This window comes from Podarcis vaucheri, assembly GCF_965113315.1.
Source record: "Podarcis vaucheri genome assembly, chromosome: 13".
Taxonomy (NCBI): Eukaryota; Metazoa; Chordata; class Lepidosauria; order Squamata; family Lacertidae; genus Podarcis; species Podarcis vaucheri.
The window spans coordinates 19,634,823-19,654,910 of NC_138751.1; the positions used below are offsets into that span (position 1 = coordinate 19,634,823).

Genomic DNA, 20,088 nt, shown 5'->3' on the forward strand with positions numbered 1-20,088 from the left:
GCTAGATGTTTTGGTCTGGTAACATGCTTAGAATGCACCTTCAGAGATTCACACTGAATGCTTTAAGCCCACAAACACTTGCCCAAAATGAAAACTTGGAACTTGCTGCTAACCTCAGAGTAAACCCAGCTGGATTAAACAGAAGTTACTTTTTAGGATTGTAAAGTTAGCCATAGGAGGTGTGCCTGATTTTAATCCTCAATAACACCCAGGAACTGTCCTTTAACTTGGAGCAGTGTCCACAATGCTATGGTATTCGGCACTGGCTTCATTATTAGATTAGATTAGATTAGATTAGATTAGATGTACAGTCATACCTCATGTTACGTTTGCTTCATATTATGTTCTTTCAAGTTACGTTCCGCAGTGACCCGGAAGTACCAGAAAAGGTTACTTCCGGGTTTCGCCACTCCTGCATGCGCAGAAGCGCCAAATCGCAACCCGTGCGTGTGCAGACACGCTGCTGTGGGTTGTGCTCTTTTCATGTTGTGAACGGATCCCGTTCGCAACCAGAGGTACCACTGTATTACTCACCCTTCACCAGTAGGTCCCAGGCAGGTTACAATAATTAAAATTCAGAATTAAAAACAGTTAAAACAGATACCTTCAAAAGAGTAGGGTGAAAACTGTATCATGAAGAAGCCAGGTGCACCTCTGTGGGTAGAGAATGGCACAACAAATAGGCTGCCACAGAGAATACCCTTTCCTGAGCCACTGCCACCCTGAAAGTCTAAGGGAGGTAGAACTGCCAAGGGGCCTCCTCTTCTCATCTTAACACCTGAGATAGTCAGTAGGGAAGAAGGTGGTCTGTTTGGTGCCTAAGTTATTTAGGGCTTGTTCAGGGCTTTGAACACAAATGTGAGCACCTTGAATTTAGGTCTGGAAATGAACCAGCAGAAAATGCAGCTGTTTTAGAACATAGGATATATGAGTTCTAAAGGCAGCCCCAGCCAGTAATCTGGTCACAGCATTTTGGACCAACTAAAGTTTCTGAGTAATCTCCAAGGGCATAGAGTGCATTAATTCAACTTCTGGCACTTACTGTAGACTCTTTATTTAATTCCAGCATGCATTTTCATTGAATTCTGATTTTATAGTTATCAACACTTTTCTTTTTTTAAAAAAAAACATTGTATTGAGCTTCTTGTATGCTGGTTAGAGACATTTCTAATTAAGTCGTATATCATACCTCTGAACCGTCCCGATTTGAGCAGGACATGCCGGAATTACGGAAGCCATCCTGGCTTCTGGTTGGATGCAAGCATGTCCCATTGTTTTGGTCCGGTGCTCCGGCACGAATGAGCTGGTTTGTGCCAGAGTACCAGACCAAGGGAGCCTTGTATTTTGGTCTCACACTCTTGCATGAGTCAGCTGGCTGGGAAACCCAGCCAGATGGGTAATTATTATTCTTCTCCCATGAGAGCTTGGGAGCCAAATTGGTTTTGCACCCAATGCAAAACCATTTTTTTTAAAAAAAGGATTCTGGGCATGTGGGGGGGTGGGAACCAGGTAAGTACAAAAGCTATTCAGGAGGTGTGTTTCAAGTCAGTGTGTCTGCACTGTCTTTTGCAAGGACTGAATTCCTCAAGAATCTTTGCCTTTGCACAGATCCAACGTTAGGAAAGCCTAATATCTCCTTCAGTTCCATGGATCAGATCACACTGGGAAGTAATTTCACCATCTGTTGCCAAAGCCCACATGAGGATGTGGAGTTCTATTTCCAAAATGCTGATACCCAGGTGACACATCAGACTATGGCAAACAATTTCATTGTCAGCAAGGCAGAGCCGAGGCATGGAGGGAACTACCAGTGCAGCTACCACCGTCATTTAGAACCCTTTATCAGCTCAGAGCCCAGCAGCTCTCTGTTGCTGCTGCTGACAGGTAAGTAGTCGAGCATCTCTGCATCAAACATCGTTCTTACAAATACTGTAATAGGTTCAGATCTGTTAAAGTACAATAACACCCTTGTAAAGTATACAGTTTGGGTTTTTTTCCCCTCCTCCCCCTTTATTTTTCTCTTCTACACAGGTTCTCTTTCTCTTTCTCTCTCTTTTATTTACATCTCACAATGTTTAGTGCACATAAAATTATGTGCTTTTTGAACTTTCAATAAAATGTTTTTTTTTAAAAAAAGGAAAAGAAAGCATCTTTGCAGGCACGTCCCTAACCTCATCTCTCAGTCTGGATTTTTTGTTTTAGCTTAATTCTAGCTACAGCATGTTCCAAATGTTTAGTAGCAAAATATCAGGAGGCTGTACATACAATGAGAGATCTCTCTGGGGGATCAATGGAGGTTTTTAATGTTTGATGTTTTATTGTGCTTTTAAATCTGTTGGGAGCCGCCCAGAGTGGCTGGGGAAACCCAGACAGATGGGCGGTGTATGAATGAATGAATGAATGAATGAATGAATGAATATTATTAGTGAAGGCAGCAAAGAAATACATTTAGCCATAAGCTGAGAGCTGACAAATATGAGTTTCATATACAGTACCAGCAACATGTTCATTTGGGAGGCCCGAGGCCAGAGTATGCTAAGGGTTCAGGGGAAGGCAGTTGAGGAACTGCAGCAAGTCTCAGAAGATGCTACAAGACGCAGAGCTCCCTCTGAAGAGGAAATGGTTGCTAAACCACTCCGTTGAAGCTGAGGTTTAAAGGCAATCTTGTGGAAGGACGAAAGGATGTAATCAGCTCCACTTACAGGCAGCAGATGGGATATATGATCTGTGAGTTTATGGCAAAAGGCTGAAGCTCACTGAGAAAGCAGAAGGTCTTAGTTCGAATCACTGGCACCTTCAGGTAGGGCTGGGAGAGAAACCTTGGAGAACCAGGACTGGCCAGTGTAGACAATGGTCTGACTTTGTGTAAGGCAGTTTCCTATGTCCCTGTGTCCACACACATTGCTGTTGAATGCTGAGGTGGAGACACCTGCCTCTTTCCACTCTTTACAAGCATGCCATGATGGGCCACCTCACATCTCTTTTTCTTCTTCATGCAGATCTCAGCTTAAGCAGACCCAACATCTTCCAAAGACCCAGTGATTCAATTGCCCTGGGGGGACGTGTGAAGATACAGTGTCAACCTAAAGATGGAGCCACCTCGTTTTATTTTTATAAGGCTGGAGGCTCAAAAGCGGAGGGGCCCATGCCTTTTCCCTCAGGTGAACTTTCCATTAGTAATGTCAGCCTGGAACACAAAGGGAATTTTAGCTGCATCTATGGACGGAAACCTTTCCTCGTCTCAAAACTGAGTACATCCCTGGAGCTTCTCGTATCAGGTATAGTATCTTATTTGGTGTGTCCTGAACTTATCACATCATTTAATTTGCAGTGCCTTTGAAACTTAAATACAGTGGTACCTTGGGTTACAGACGCTTCAGGTTACAGACTCCACCAACCCAGAAATAGTACCTCAGGTTAAGAACTTTGCTTCAGGATGAGAACAGAAATCGCACGGTGGCAGCAGGAGGTCCCATTAGCTAAAGTGGTACCTCAGGTTAGGAACAGTTTCAGGTTAAGAACGGACCTCCAGAACGAATTGTTCTTAACCTGAGGTACCACTTTAGCTAATGGGACCTCCACTGTAATTCATTGCTTTTAGCCTCTTTCCATATGAGCCTACCTGGACCCTGAGATCATCTTCTGAGGCCTTTCTTCAGGTGCCTCCACCTCAAGAGGTCCAAATGGTGGCAACACGAGAAAGAGCCTTCTCTGCAGTGGCTCCCCATCTGTGGAATGCTCTCCCCAGGGAAGTTCACCTGGCGCCTTCATTATACACCTTTAGGTGCCAGGCAAAAACTTTCCTTTTTAACCAGGCCTTTGGTTGATGTGTTTGACGTCCTATACCCTTTTAAAATGTGGGGGGTTTTGGGGGGGAGGGGCATTGGGTTGTTGTCTTTATTTTGATGGTATATTATGTGCTTTTATATTCTGGTTTTGTTTTGTGATCCGCCCTGAGACCTCCAGGTATAGGGTGGTATATAAATTCAATTAATACTAATACTAATACTAATACTAATACTAATACTAATACTAATACTAATATAAGACCTGAAAGTCTTATATTAGGGTGATGTCCAACTAAGCTTGGGTATCAATGGCCTTTGTTTAGTTTTATATTAATATTTTATTATAAACATACAAACAAACAAACAAACAAACATAGTATTATTACAATCAAACATTCACTCATTTATCATTTATTTCTAAAGCATCCTACATTAAAATGGTGTCTTTGATGTTCTATAGTACACATATAATATTGTAGAGTTTCCTAAAATTTTAAGCATTTACATTTCGTGTGTGTGTGTGTGTGTGTGTGTGTGTGTGTGTGTGTGGAGAGAGAGAGAGAGAGAGAGAGAGAATTTTACCTTTGTTTGCTTGTTCTTTTGGATACATAGACAAAAATACTGTGATAGTTTTTTTGTGTTTTATTTTGATTATTTGAGATGTTAAGGGAGAAATACAACCTGCAGAGGCTAGCGGATGCAAAATGACCTGGCCAAGCTAGGGCCATTAAGAAACAATACAGGGCCATTGAAATCCATTAACAATGCAAGAGAACTGTCTTCCCCTTTGCTCTGAGGTGTGAACACAGACTGGGTTTGGAATGTTTGCCTGGGTAACTGTTTGAGGTGACAGGAAAATAAAGGTTTTTTGAGCAAGGGTTGCTCAAATAAGAGGGAAGAAAGTCTGGGACCCATCTTGGAAAGGCTGGCAGGGAGAGATGCCCTAGACTGCAGGGCTGCACTGCTATGGGGGATCAGCCCCTCTTGAAATGACCAGGCTGTAAGATCTGGACTCCCTGCATGCAGACTGAAGGTGTAAATAGGTGAATAAACCATATTTCTTAAAGCTATGACAGTCTCCAAAGGACCACAGACCCTGGGTGAGTGCCTGGAACCCCATGGGCTCTTGCAGAGAGATGGGGAGCCACCCAACCGTGCAGTGACAAAATAATAAATAATCTGCAAACCAAGAAAACAAGAATTTCATAAAACAGAAACAGCTACTAGCACCATTTACACAGAGGACAGCTATAAACCTTAGCGTTCTCAATTTTAAAAACAGTTAAAATAGGCATTTTTGAATGTATTTATTTAACCCAGAGGCCATGTGTCCTCTGTAATTTTAGGGTATGCCTAAATAAATAAATATATGGAAGTGGAAGACAGGAGTGCCTGGCGTGCTCTGGTCCATGGGGTCACGAAGAGTTGGACATGTCTAAACGACTAAACAACAACAAACAAACAAACAAACAAACAAACAAACAAACAAACAAATAATATTTATACTCAGCCCACCTGGCTGGGGTTCCCCAGCCACTCTGGGCAGCTCCCAACAGAATATTAAAAGCACAACAAAAGCGTCAAACATTAAAAACTTTCCCAAAAAGGGCTGCCTTCAGATGTCTTCTAAAAGTCAGATAGTTGTTTCTTTCCTTGACATCTGATGGGAGGGCGTTCCACAAGGCAGGCGCCACTACTGAGAAGGCCCTCTGCCTGGTTCATCTGGTTCACCAGCTATGGCCATTCCTGAACAGAGATAGCCTGATCCCTGTAGCCCATTCATTCATAACCTCAAGGCTGGATTACTGCCACATACTGTACTCTAGGAGTGGCTGTCCTTGGTGCTGATTGGGAAGCTCCAGCTGGTGAGCAATGCAATGGCTAGGCTGCCTATGGGGGCACATAGCTGCCAACATACAACACCACTGTAAAAAAACAGCTGCACTGTCTCCCCATCTACTACTGAGCCGGTTCAAGGTCCTTGTGTTAATCTATAAAGTCCTGGGTATCTTAAGGACCACCTGAACCTTTATATCCAGCTTCACCACTGAGGTCATCTGCATGGGCATCACTGGTTGTCCCCAAAATTGGCAAGGCTCACCTGACAGCAATATGAAGCTGAGCTTTTAGTGCCATCAGCCCAGTCCTGTGAAATGCCAATAGAGATTCAGTGGGTCCCTTGAAATGCCGGCCAAAAATTATGCAGGCAGGTAAGAACATGTACCGTATTTTTCACTCTATAACACGCACCCGACCATAACATGCACGTAGTTTTTAGAGGAGGAAAATCCGTAGGCATGCCACCCGTAGGCATTCCCTCCATAACACGCACAGACCTTTCCCCTTACTTTCTAGGAGGAAAAAAGTGAGCGTTATGGTGCAAAAAATACGGTATTTCTGTAACAGCTAATTGATGATCTCTGGTTTAAAATTTTACCCAGTTCTTATTCCATATAGGTATTATTGTTGTGAGCTGCTTTGAGTTTTTTATGCTCTAATTTTTAAATATATTTTTTTAAAAAATAAATAAATATTTTTAAAAAAATAAATAAATAGCCCCTACTGAATTTTCTTTTGACCAGGCTGAGTTGTTGGGTGGATGTCTATGATCAGAAGAGCAAGTGGTTGTCACCTGCCCCTTATTCATTACTATGGCAGAGAAAGGTTCAGTATGTTAAGAGGACTTGGAAACTGGGGAGGGATTCCCCCCCCCCTTATATTTTCTTTTGCACAGATCCCAAATTATCCAGACCCAGGATCTTCCTGACACCCGCTGAGCCTGTTTACCCAGGAACAAAAGTCACTATCCATTGCCAAAGCCAAGACATTGCAGCAGCATTCTATTTTAAAAAGGATACAGACCAAATGGTCCCTACGGCCATCAGTAACAACGGGGCCATGGCAATTTTCGACATCAGTAATATAAAGCCGGCACATGCTGGGTACTATATCTGCACTTATCGTCCCAAGCTAGAACTTTTTGTCACCTCACCATCCAGTGATCCTGTGGAGCTGCTTTTCAGAGGTATGTTCTGAGTGTTTAGGTGGAACCAGAAATAATTTCAGGAGTGAAGTTAAGTAAGCTGACAGTAGTATAGGGGTAAGCCCTGATTCCTAGAGTCTGATTGGACCCCTTAGAGCATGGGTAGGCAAACTAAGGCCCGGGGCCTGGATCCGGCCCAATCTCCTTCTCAATCCGGCCCACGGACATTCCAGGAATAAGCATGTTTTTACATGAGTAGAATGTGTTCTTTTATATAAAATGCATCTCTGGGTTATTTGTGAGGCATAGGAATTCGTTCACTTTTTAGCTTCAAAATATAGTCCGGCCCCCCACAAGGTCTAAGGGACAGTGGACTGGCCCACAGCTGAATTGTTTGCTGACCCCTGCCTTAGAGTTTGATTGATAATATCACATGATATCCCACTCCATAACTCCCGCCATGTAAGTCCACCATGACATGTATTTCAGGATCATGCGCCCCCTCTACAATGAAGGCAGGCCTTCATGGACTAATAGGCAGAGTTTTTTAAACCCCTAGCCAATTTGACTTGAGTCACAATAGGGTATCTGATTGGCTTGACTGGGCTATGTGACTCCTCTACAATGATGTCACATCACTGTGGACTAATCAGAGGTTTTAAACCCCCAACCAATCTGCTACTTAATCTGCTAGAACTTTTAGAAGTGCTGGGCCAGCCTCAGTGTGTTGACTCCTAAGAATGTGTCTGGGCATGTAAAGAGGCCATCCTACAGCAAGCCCAAGTTCCCCTTTCCCTGATTGTATGAGGTTGAATACCTCTGCCTATTGGCCCACAATAACCTGCTGTCATTGTGGAGAGGTCACATGACCTCTCCTAAGGCATGGCATGGTGGTCTTAAAGGGTGGTACTTCTGAGGCAGGGCTTCCGGGGTGGCATATCATGTGATCATCAATCAAGCTGGGGGGACGATGACTAGGGGGTGAGGCTTAAGCATTTGACAGGTAGTAGGACTTTTATACTACTGCTGACAACCAGAAATAGCTGTGGATATATGAGTGGGAAATTATTCTGTCTGATATTTACACTGGTCACCTCCATTATTGTTTTGCTAAATATCAATGCTAGGAAAGTTCATGATGACCTCATTCACACATCCCAAAACCGTGTGAGAACCAAAACAGAGCCCTCCATTGAAATCCACAATTTTATTAATTTTGCAGTGCAGTTATGCAATCACAATGTGCACAAAAATGCACATATTAGGGTAAAACGTGCCTTAAAGGGCATATATTATTGAAAACAACATACAAAATGCATTATTGTAGGGGAAATCGCTTTGCAAAAATGTGCATATTAGGTAAGATTTGTGTTCAGTGCTGATAAATTTTCATGATGGTTTTTTTTAAAAAACACACACAGCAAACTGATACAAAAAATGTAATGCATTGAATGGAAAATGAGAAAAAGAGAAGCCAAAATTGACAAATTCACCCATCCCCAGACACGCCCCAATCACATGGTGACAGTCAGCATCTAAATTCCTTTTTCCTTCTGTGCATAGATGACAGCTTAATAAAACCTTCAATCTCCACCAACCCCAGTGAGTTAGTTGCCCTTGGAGGAAAAGTCAATATTGTGTGCACAATTGCATATGGATCTGCACAGTTTTACCTCCATAAGACTGGAGATCCAACACCAAAGTATTCCAGGATGGGTAATTTGAGCACCCACACTTTTCCTGTTACCAATATCAGCTTGGAGGACAAAGGGCATTATACTTGCAGCTACATATGTTCAGGAAATTCCTTTTTCATCTCAAAACACAGTGCCCCCCTGGAGCTTCTGGTAACAGGTAAGGCTGGTCCTCCAGTAATCTCCAATATTTGTTTTAGAATGGCCTTTGAAGCTTATTCATTCATTTATCTAGCCCTTCTGGTTGTTTATGTCATAAATGTTAAAATGGGAATTTGCTCAGGTGAGCTTGAGAGGTAGCAGTGTTCTTCTGCTCCTGCGTTTTTAACATCACCATGATATGAGGAAATTAAGCAAAGTGAATCTTTCTCCTAGCTATGGGATAACACAATGGTCAGGGACGGAACAAACTACAACTGCTTATTTTCCAGGCTGCTGTTCATGTCATTGGGTTGGAACCAGTAAGAATAGTTGGCAACTCAACAGAAATGCAGGATTCTTCCCCCATGCCCTTCTAGAATATTTGGCTAAGCTGGATTTCCCTGGGATAAGTTCATCACAAAGAGGTCTAAATGTTCTTTCATGTTGAAGACGTGTTGGACTTAGGCCCATTTAAACAGTATCAAACCACTTTCAACAACCATGTCTTCCAGCAAAGACTCAAAAGGAAGTGTAGTCTGTTAAGGGGGCTGACAGTTGCTAGGAGCCCCTTATTCCCATCACGGAGGGAGAATTCCAGAGTGGTTTAATGACCAATACCTTAGAAATCAATGCATCTTCACAGAGAACTCTGGGAATTGTAGCTCTGTTAGGAGAATCGGTGTCTCCTAACAACTCTCAGGATCCTTAACAAACTATACTTCCTGGGATCCCCAAGCTGTAATTGTTTAAAGTGGTGCAATACTCCTTTAAATGTATAGTGCACGTGAGCCGCTAATATGTCTGCACAAAAAATTGCAGCAAGGCATACCTGGTCGATGTCCTTTCTCTGGAAATAATATAAGCCAGCAATTATAAGCAGATCTCTCCGTAGTGCTGAAGAGATCAAGAAAAAAGCAGGGTGATGATAAATGGAGTAGGACTCCTCACCATCCAATCTCTCCCTTTCCACAGATGCCAGTTTACCCAGACCCAGTCTTTCCCTGAGTTCTGTCATTGTCAGTGTGGGAGAAACTGTCTCCCTCCAGTGCCACAGCCAAGACAGGGCCGTGACATTCTATCTCCAAAAGTCTGGAGAAACGGAGCCTCTGCAGCGCCTTGTGACCAGCAGGAACACAGCCACCTTCACCATCATTGCAGAGCAGGAGCACAATCGAAGCTTTGCCTGTAGTTACCGCCCTTCGTCAGATCTTTTTGTCATCTCAGAGCCCAGTAAGCCTGCCGAGTTTCTGGTTATAGGTAAGGGAGTCGTCATTGCAAGCACCTTCCCCACGCCCCTTGCTTCAGCTTTCATTTCTGGTTTGAGCTTGAGCATCAAGCTGGGTGTTTACTAGCACAAGGCACCAGAAGCCTATCTGGAGAGGGCACGTAACATGGATTAAACCAGGGGTTGGCAAGGTTTACCTGTTTACTCCAGCGGAGATCCCTCCATGGATTGGATTGCACGCCCCCCCCCCCATTTCCGGCTTCTGTGCAGACGCGATTGCTGGCATCTGCGCGTGTGCAGACCTAATTTCCGGCACCGCAGAGGCAAGTCCCCGTGCTGCGCTGCACCGCTTTAGCGCAGCGTGAGGGGACTCATGGAGCGGATGGCTCGGTTTAGGGGCCAGTTAAACAACCCCCATGGGCTACTTGTGGCCTATGGGCCTTAGGTTGCCAACCCCTGGATTAAACAGAGGTTTATTTAAAGAGTCCCACTTCCTGGGTGGGAAGATGTAGCGTTTAAAAAACAATAATTGCCCTGCCTGTTCCATATCAGACTTTCCTGGAAAACATCTGGGCTGACATTGTTAAAGCAAGTTTTGCATACTTGGTGACCCCGTTGGGAATCTGTGTACATGCAGCTACTCACACAGAGTCAGTTAAGGTTTGGCAGCCAGCCAGAAGGCAATTTGAAGGAGTAAGTCTGCCTGGTGATAACAGAGACATGGAGACCACTCCCTGATTGGTCAAGCTCTCTCAAAGGAGTGATAATTAATGGCTTACTAACTGTTAGTTCAGTATTTCAGGTTCAGAGTTCTGTGTGTCAGTGTAGGAGTTGTGAGTCGTGTCAGAGAGAGCTAGCAAAGGATCCGTGTTCTTTTCCTGTAAATAGTCCACTGTATATAATAAACACCTAACTACAAGTTCCTGCTTCCTGCTTCATCTATCCTGTTTGCAGCCAAGTCACCAATTGCTTCCGTGGATTCTGTGTTTACTCTGCTAGGTCTGGCTAAGGTCCTGCAACTAGTCAGAAAGTTGCAAAACACCAAATAGGTTTTGAAAGGGCTGTAAGTTATCTGCTTTTCTGTGCTTCATGCTTTATAAGTTTATCTAACAAATACAACTTGTTAAAGTTCATTCTGAGTGTTCCTTTTACTGCCAGCCTGAATCCAAAAGAATATCTGATAAGACAGCCATTCACTTACTATATTCCACCAGCAAGTGAAAGTTTATCTGTTTTGACAAGTATTTGACTGGCTTTCTCTTTTTATGAGTTATTTCATTTTACTTTTTTTTTAAGAAGTATTCTCTGCTTTGTCTTAAGATAGTTTTGATCAGCTGTTGTTTAGCTTGTTTTATTTCCTTGTGTGCTTGTTTTGAAATACCATATGGCTTCCATTAAAGGGAAAAGCATAATCCCTAATGTAGCTTCCTATCCTGTGGCTAAAGACAGAGCCCTGACTTATGGTTGTCAACATCTCAGTTCCTGTTTCCTTCTGTGCACAGATCGCAGGTTGCATACACCAACCATCTCCATTGTTACCAGTCAGCTGATTGCCCCCGGAGCACAAGTCAACATCACGTGTACAACTAATGGTGGACCTGCAAAATTCTATCTCCACAAGGCTGGAGATCCAATGCCAAAACAGTTGGTGAAGGCTCACAATCATGTGGGTATTTTTTCCATTGGGAATATCAGCAGGAAGGATGAAGGGAACTACAGCTGTAGCTATGCATGTTTAGATCGCCCGCTGTTAGTCTCACAACCAAGTAACTTCCTGGAACTTCTTATATCAGGTATGTTGTTGTTGTTGTTGTTGTTGTTGTTATATCAGGTTTCTTCTTCTTCTTCTTCTTCTTCTTCTTCTTCTTCTTCTTCTTCTTAAAAGCGGGGGGGGGGGGACGATGACAATCAGTGCAGAATACATAAAATGCTCATCTAACAACATCTTTGGAAGTCTGACTCAATTCATTAGAATAGTGGTTCCCAGTCAGGGGTCCGGGGACCCCTGGGAATCCACGGAACACACCCAGGGGGTCCACAGCACCACCCCCTGCCAGAGGCTCACTTATCTTGTTAAATGCACAGTGAACTCTGTCTCTATGTTTCCTTGATCCTTCAGCTCTGCGACTTACCATACTTTTTGGTTTCAGAAGTTATTTAACTTAATTAAGTCATTATCTCCAGTTGGGTACAAAACATCAAAGTCTCATTTTGGCTGAATCTGGAACAGCAAAGCTTTCCTGCTCATGTGCCTTTTATATAAAACATAGCTTTAAAATCATACAAATCATTAAGCAGCATGTTCAAATCAGCAAGAGGAAGATAAAATAGTTCTAAGTGCTAAAAGAATAGTATTTCAAAAGCATTTAAGAACATATTGACATGAAGAAATTAAGAAGGTGAACCCTTTACAGTGGTACCTTGGGTTAAGAACTTAATTTGTTCTGGAGATCCGTTCTTAACCTGAAACTGTTCTTAACCTGAGGTACCACTTTAGCTAATGGGGCCTCCCACTGCCACTGCACGATTTCTGTTCTCATCCTGAAGCAAAGTTCTTAACCCAAGGTACTATTTCTGGGTTAGCGGAGTCTGTAACCTGAAGCATCAGTAACCTGAAGTGTCTGTAACCCGAGGTACCACTGTATTTGCTTGAGTATAAATTGATAGAATAAAAATTTACCTTTTAAATTTCTGTATAGCTGTCAAGTGGCACAACTGACACTTAACGTTCCCTGGCTACGCTCAGTCCTCAGAGCTGTAGTTTGTTGATGATGCTGGGAGGGAATTGTAGTGTTCTGAGAAGTGTACTACAGTTCCCAGAATTCTTTGGAGGAAGCCATATGCTTTAAATGCATGTTCGAAATGCTTTCAGTGTGTGGTGTGGATGTAAACATTTAAGTATTGCATCTGGGAGTGGGTAATGGGAAGCATTACCACTACCAAAGCAGTGTAGATATTCTTCCCTTCCTCTAAATGCATGGACTTTTTGCCTCAGTTTTAACAAATATACCCCTTTCCGCATCCCCTTTTGGTTGCGTTGTGGTTTTGGACTGTTATGAGTGCAAATACTAAGAGTCTTCTTGTACATATTCTCTGAGCCAACTGAGCATAGCTGGCATTCCATAATATACAGTTGGAAATCAGGGCCACAGAATCACAGGACATGCTGGTGACTATTGCCTAATTATTTAAATTTATTTTCCACCACAAACAGTGATGAAGGTGCATCACATACTGTATAGTACCATGGAGAGACCTGGTCTGAACAGAGACATTGGATTCTTATCTCATTACACATGATAAAGCTATTTTTAGCCATCTCACCCCTTGCTTTTTCCTGTAAGACCAATTGCAGTCGTTAACAGTTGTCAACAGGTTTCCACACCTATCAGCCAATCACCCATTCCCACCACCCTTCTGAGTAATACCCCTCTCCACCCTCTCACTATATATAAGGGTCTGGTGACTTCTGTTTCTGTGTATCTGAAGAAGAGTGCATGCACACGAAAGCTCAAACCAGTAACAAACTTAGTTGGTCTCTAAGGTGCTACTGAAGGAATTCTTTTATTTTGAATAGTCCCAGTTAATGCATTTCCGAGGACAGTCAGGAAGTCTGGGATGCATAGATATAAAAGCTATTGCACAACTAACTCTTTATGCAGATGTCCTTGCCTCTGCTTTCACACCCAGAGCAATGCATCTTGCACATTGTGGTCTGTTGGAATAGACAGTTGGTGGGATCAGTGGATTAAAGTCTCCCTGTTCATTTGCTTATGTGCACAGGTCCTCACACCTCCAATCCGGGGACTTCTGAGCCTCCAGATTATACCCTGATCAACATAATTAGATTTGCCATAGGAAGTCTGATCCTCTTCCTCCTCACATATGTCATAATCAGAGACCAGCAGCTCCAAAGGAAACATGGCCTTAAAGTGAGATGACTCTCCTCCTGGAGGAAACATGGATTTAAGGTGAGATTACCGTATGTTCCAGCGTACAAGATGCCTTTTTCTCCCTGGAAAATCACCCCAAAAGTCAGGGGTCGTCTTATACACCGGGTATACGCGTTGGGAAGGAGGAGAGGGAGCTGGTGAGCAGAGGTGCCCCGTCTGCCATTGCTCCTCCTCCCTCTCCACAGAAGGGGACGCGGAAAGTCCTTCCGAGCGCGGCGCTCACCCGCCCGCCTGCCAAACGCCTCGCCTTGGGCTGCTGCGATGGCAGAGGCAGCGGAGGGGTGTGCTCTCTGCCCCTGGCGGTGCTCAAACTCTATAACTCTAAAACTCTAAAATTAAACAGCAAAAGTTGGGGGTCGTCTTATACGCCCAGTCGCCTAATACGCCGGAGTCTATGGTACTCTTCCACTTCCTGGTTCCACACTGGTTCCTTTGGATTTCCAAACAAGGTCTGAACTTAATCTCAGACCCTCCAAGTGTCCCTATTTTCCAGGGACAGTCATGTATTTACAGAAACCATCTAGGTTTCTAATTTGATCCTGGAATATCCTGCTTTACCTTAGGATATCCCTATTTTCATCGGCGAAATGTTGGAGGGTATAGAATTAGGCAACCCCGAGTCAAGGAGATAAGTAACTATACAACCTTTAGAAGACATCTGAAGGCAGCTCTGTATAAGGAAGTTTTCTTTAATGTTTAATGTTTTATTATGTTTTTATCTGTTGAAAGTCACTCAGAGTAGCTGGGGCAACCCAGTCAGGTGGGCGGGGTATAAATAATAAAATTTTTATTATTATGGAATAGGGCGTTCCTATTTTCATCAGAGAAATGTTGCAGGGTATGTAATCTTCAAGGGGCTTTTTGCATTTGCCCACTGTTCATATACTTTTCATTTTGAAAGAAAGGTCCAGGTTTAGTCACATCCCTTAGCTTCTCTGCTGAAATGATCACTGGTGAAAAGCTCCAGGATGCAAATCACAGGTGCAAGTCAGATAAGACAGTTGAGAAGAGGGAGGTAGATTAAAGGTCTGATACAGTAGAAGGCTGATCCTTATTTTGCTTGGTATACATTCAAAGAAACATACAAATAATTTCATGCATTCAAGGGAGCTGTGGGCTAGCTTGTGTTTCTCTTATCACATCAGCCACCACTCCTTACCACGACTATGGGACAATCACCCTCCAAAGCCAAAGGACTTTCAAACACAATTTTTGATATTACATGGGTATCACATGTTCAAAGAAAGAAAACACCAACCGGCTGACTTCCAGAAGCCCATGGACACTACTTACAAGCCTCTTTGTATCCCATCTATTATCCTTATCCAGCCTGGTGCCTCTATCCCTTTCTGTGCTCAGGAAGTCCCCAGGAATGGATGGAGTAGGGATAACAATGACACCATCCGTCCAGTGTTGATTTTAGGCAAACTTCCCAATGAATGACAGCTTAGCCCCCTCTTGTCCCCCCTCAAGTTATGCACACAGCTCAGCCTCTAATGCCAGTGTCTAGTTAATCCGGGTTGGGGGAAAAACCCTCTATTGTTATTATTGGAACGTGGGTGGTGCTGTGGTCTGAAACACTGAGCCTCTTGGGCTTGCTGATCAGAAGGTCAGCGGTTCAAATCTGCGCAACGGGGTGAACCTCCTGTTGCTCGGTCCCAGCTCCTGCCAACCTAGCAATTCGAAAGCACACCAGTGCAAGTAGATAAATAGGTACCGCTGCATCGGGAAGGTAAATTGTGTTTCCGTGCACTCTGGTATCTATAACCAGGTGCACAGCCTGGGAGTCATTTTGGACTCACAGCTGTCCATGGAGGCACAGGTTAATTCTGTGTCCAGGGCAGCTGTCTACCAGCTCCACTTGGTACGCAGGCTAAGACCCTACCTGCCCGCAGACTGTCTTGCCAGAGTGGTGCATGCTCTGGTTATCTCCCGCTTGGACTACTGCAACGTGCTCTACGTGGGGCTACCTTTGAAGGTGACCCGGAAACTGCAATTAATCCAGAATGCGGCAGCTAGACTGGTGACTGGGAGTGGCCGCCGGGACCACATAACACCGGTTCTGAGAGATCTGCATTGGCTCCCAGTACGTTTCCGAGCACAATTCAAAGTGTTGGTGCTGACCTTTATTTTTTTTTTAAAAAAAATATTTTTTATTACATTTTTTCTAGATAGAAATACAAAGTCAGATATATAAAGAAATAACAGAAAAGAAAAAAGAAGAAAGAAAAGATTCATCTTTTCAAAACTTTTTTTCATATCCACCCGGACTTCCCCACGTCTTCCACACCGTGTGTTCTTTACAATAAAAATGTCAGCAAATTATAACCTTGTTTCGTACATTCTTTTATACTTTCAACTAATTATGTTTTAAGTTTAAAATACTTATTGTCAATTTACTCTGAAAACATATATAATATTGTTTTAAACATTAATTGTCTCATTAATATAACTTAATTTCCCATACCATCAAATCTTATTGCTGGAGCTAAATTTTCCAAATCATGTGAAATCTTAACACTCATATAACTTGTAAAATTTTTGTAAATAATCTTTAAATTTTTTCCAGTCCTCCTCCATTGCTTCTTCTCCCAAATCTCGGTGACCTTTAAAGCCCTAAATGGCCTCGGTCCACTATACCTGAAGGAGCGTCTCCACCCCCATCGTTCAGCCCGGACACTGAGATCCAGCACCGAGGGCCTTCTGGCGGTTCCCTCATTGCGAGAAGTAAGGTTACAGGGAACCAGGCAGAGGGCCTTCTCGGTAGTGGTGCCTGCCCTGTGGAACGCCCTCCTAGCAGATGTCAAAGCAATAAACAACTATTTTACTTTTAAAAGGCATCTGAAGGCAGCCCTCTTTAGGGAAGTTTTTAATGTTTGAAGCTGTACTGTTTTTAATGTTCAGTTGGAGGCCGCCCAGAGTGGCTGGGGAGGCCCGGCCAGATGGGCGGGGTATAAATAAATTATTATTATTATTATTATTATTATTATTATTATTATTATTATTATTATTATAACAGTGTTCCATTGTGCCAGAAGCAGTTTAGTCATGCTGGCCACATGACCCAGAAAGCTGTCTGTGGACAAATGCCGGCTCCCTCGGCCTGAAAGTGAGATGAGCTCCGCAACCCCGTAGTTGCCTTTGACTGGACTTAACAGTCCAGGGGTCCTTTACCTATTGTTATCTCATGCCTTTTCCACTATATTTACAGGATATTTACATTGCCCTTAGATTTTGATGTGCAAAAGTACAAGAGATATTGAAACCATTGGCCAAGAAGCCAAGCAAAGATAGCTCCGTGAGTCCACCGTGATGACAAGATAATTTTCTCAAGACATACAACAACAATATGAGATTATTCTTTTTTCAACACTCAGGCATACCAGATGCACCACTGCATGAAGCAGGCTGATAAGCATGCTTCTTCTTTTTGTCACTGGCTACAGCCTATGAATTGGAGGGTTTCCCCCAATTCATCAGTCTTCAATTGATCCATTATAAAAAGCACGTTTTAATTATTGGGGCAGCTCTTCAAGGCACTGTGTGTTTATTCTCTTTGGTTTAATTTATATTTTGTAATGGTGTGGTTTTTTTTACTGGTATTTGATGCCATTGTGTTTTAGATGTGTTACTCTTAAACTGTATTTAAAAAATAATAATAAAGATGGGGTTTTCTTCTCAGTTTGCGTTCTTTTGTTCATTACATTCTATAATATTTTACACTGCTTCAAAATCTCAAAAAAGTAGATAGTCTGAGAAACTGTGGCTTCGGGACTGTTGTAGGCCTTAGTTTTGCCATATATATGGCCGGAATCTTTTGATTTCTTTGTTGCTGCCTGCATGCCCTATATGGGACAGCTAATATTTGAGTTTACAAGGCTCCATGTCCTTTTGATTTTAATTTTAAATTTTTATTGGAATTTTATTTACAACATAACACAACCCCCCCACCCCCATTTCACAAATCCACCCTCATTAAATGTTAACATAACATACAGTGAGTATAGCATACAACAATACAAACAACCAAATAAAAGACTTCCTTTATCATGTCCTTTTGAATCAAGCTAGACTGAATAAGACACTGAGGAGCTCACTTGGTTAGAGTCACACACAATCCTCTAGGACTACTCTTTCTATCTTTCTATGGGTGAGAGCTACCTATAGAAAATAACTGAGAAATACCTGGCTGGGGAACAGGTATTCACACCCCACACCCCACCAAGAAGGACAACAGCAGGATCTTGAGATGATACTCTTCGTAACTCAGTTTTTGTTTCACGTGGAAATGTTGATATTTTTTTTAATGTTTCTATACATTTAACAGCATGAAGCATTCATAGGGAGCCCAACCCATCTGCATGTCACCGAGTGCTGCATTTAGACTGGAAGGGGCAATTTAAGCAGCCTAAGGTAAAGGTAAAGGGACCCCTGACCATTAGGTCCAGTCGTGGCCGACTCTGGGGTTGCGGTACTCATCTCGCTTTACTGGCCGAGGGAGCCAGTGTACAGCTTCCGGGTTATGTGGCCAGCATGACTAAGCCACTTCTGGCGAACCAGAGCAGTGCACGGAAATGCCGTTTACCTTCCCACTGGAGCGGTACCTATTTATCTACTTGCACTTTGACATGCTTTCGAACTGCTAGGTTGGCAGGAGCAGGGACCAAGCAATGGGAGCTCACCCCGTCGTGGGGATTCGAACTGCTGACCTTCTGATTGGCAAGTCGTAGGCTCTGTGGTTTAACCCACAGTGCCACCCACGTCCCTTAAGCAGCCTAGACTTTCCTATAACATAGGAGGTGTTTCAGTGCTTTACAATCACAGTGTCCAGGGCTTCTGCCCTCAAGTGAAGCTGCCACAGTTTGAAAGGGTAAACAAACCAACCCCTGTAATTGTAATTGTTTCTGGCCATCGTGTTGCTTTTGATCTTGTGGACAGTTTGAAAGGGCACAGTGCTCTGATTTGGATTTCATCATAACCTTGGGCACACGAGAATGGCCTCAAGTGATTCCCACTTTCTTTGCTAGGGACCTAGGCAAGATTTGACACGTATGAGGGGTTTCTGTGTTAATTCAGACAACTTGCCCAAAAGATCTGGTGCTACTGGGTTTAGAGACTAGTAGTTCCTGCTCAGAGAACTTTGTGGGAAGTTTGAATTGCAATTATATGCTCGGATCCAGGGGATGTGAGACCCTTTGACAAGTAATCCTGACTCAAGGATGTTCTTTAAGAGGTCACTACAAGAAAGACCTGTAGGTTTGGGGTAATCCAGGTGTTACCATCTGGGGATTGCAATGCTGAAAGGAAAACAAGAAAATAATCAAAATGGCAACTTGGACTGGGGACTGTTTGTGAGCAATTGTATCTCCTACCAACAGAAGTGAGAACTTTGATGTCCCTGCTGCCTATTAAAATTAAAACCAGTCACTGCTAGCTGATCATAAAACAGTGTTGGCACACTAACAAATGGGAGAGTCTGCTTGGTCAAATAGGAAATGAGTCTTTAAATCTGAACTTTACAATGCAGTAAAATCCAACTGCTTTTCACTAGGGATGGGCAAATCTGGAAATTTTGGGTTCTCACCTTTCCAGGCTTAGTTTGGTTCTCCAAATTTCTGTATGTGGTTTTTAAAAAAGGCAACAGGCAGATGGCTTGTGATGCAAAGGACTGTTCAAGATGGTGAGATGAGAGTAAGCGGCAATGGGAAAAAGGCTGAGAAAGATGAAGGAAGTCAGGATGGAGGACAAAAGAACTGCAGGAAGGGAGTTGGAGAAAAAAGCAGCAGCAGGTGACAAAGAGAGAAAGGAGGTGCTGAAAGTTAGGGAAAGTGAGAAAATGACAGAAAGGATTTTTTAGATAAGCAAATGCAAAGCTAATGGTGATGGTCACTTACCCTCACAAAAGAAATGGTCCCAGAAATCAAAGAGAGAATGCAACCACTGAAAGGCTTCAAAAGTTTGACCAATAATACATGAAATATTGGTTCACTTGTGTTGGGAAAACATCATGCCAACATCCCTGTGTGTGATATGTGGTATATCCTAGTGCTATTAATTTTAAATTAAAAGTGAAAGTGTAGAAGTGAGTCCCTTGTTCTGGGTCTGGACTGGATGAAGACCACTGTTCTAGAGAGTATTGTCTCTTTGACAACCCCTCAAGTAGAGTTGTGTGCCTGGTTGTGGTTGTTGTTGTTGTTTTATCTTACAACTTACTGCTACTTCTTCATAATAAAACTCCTAATTAAAACATGATTTTAATATAATTTTAATAGGCCTCACGTAACTTCCCAGGGAATTCTTCAGT

General features: G+C 43.0%; 1 protein-coding gene across 5 annotated transcripts in view; it reads left to right on the top strand.

The window, feature by feature from the left end:
* LOC309517637 (leukocyte immunoglobulin-like receptor subfamily A member 2) overlaps positions 1–17,467 on the top strand; it is a 62,480-nt gene extending 45,013 nt beyond the window's left edge. For 2 of the 5 annotated variants that reach the window (XM_082196944.1, XM_082196942.1), the window contains exons 4-11: positions 1,609–1,884; positions 3,000–3,278; positions 6,523–6,813; positions 8,335–8,625; positions 9,579–9,863; positions 11,334–11,624; positions 13,615–13,802; positions 17,016–17,466. In XM_082196944.1, the coding sequence (XP_082053070.1) occupies positions 1,609–1,884; positions 3,000–3,278; positions 6,523–6,813; positions 8,335–8,625; positions 9,579–9,863; positions 11,334–11,624; positions 13,615–13,772 (1,871 nt within the window). In that variant the 3' untranslated portion in view covers positions 13,773–13,802; positions 17,016–17,466. Of the gene's footprint in view, positions 1–1,608; positions 1,885–2,999; positions 3,279–6,522; positions 6,814–8,334; positions 8,626–9,578; positions 9,864–11,333; positions 11,625–13,614; positions 13,803–16,995 lie in introns of all 5 variants that reach the window. The other 3 variants (XM_082196943.1, XM_082196945.1, XM_082196946.1) reach the window with 3 other exon arrangements.
* The last annotated feature ends 2,621 nt before the right edge of the window (positions 17,468–20,088 follow it).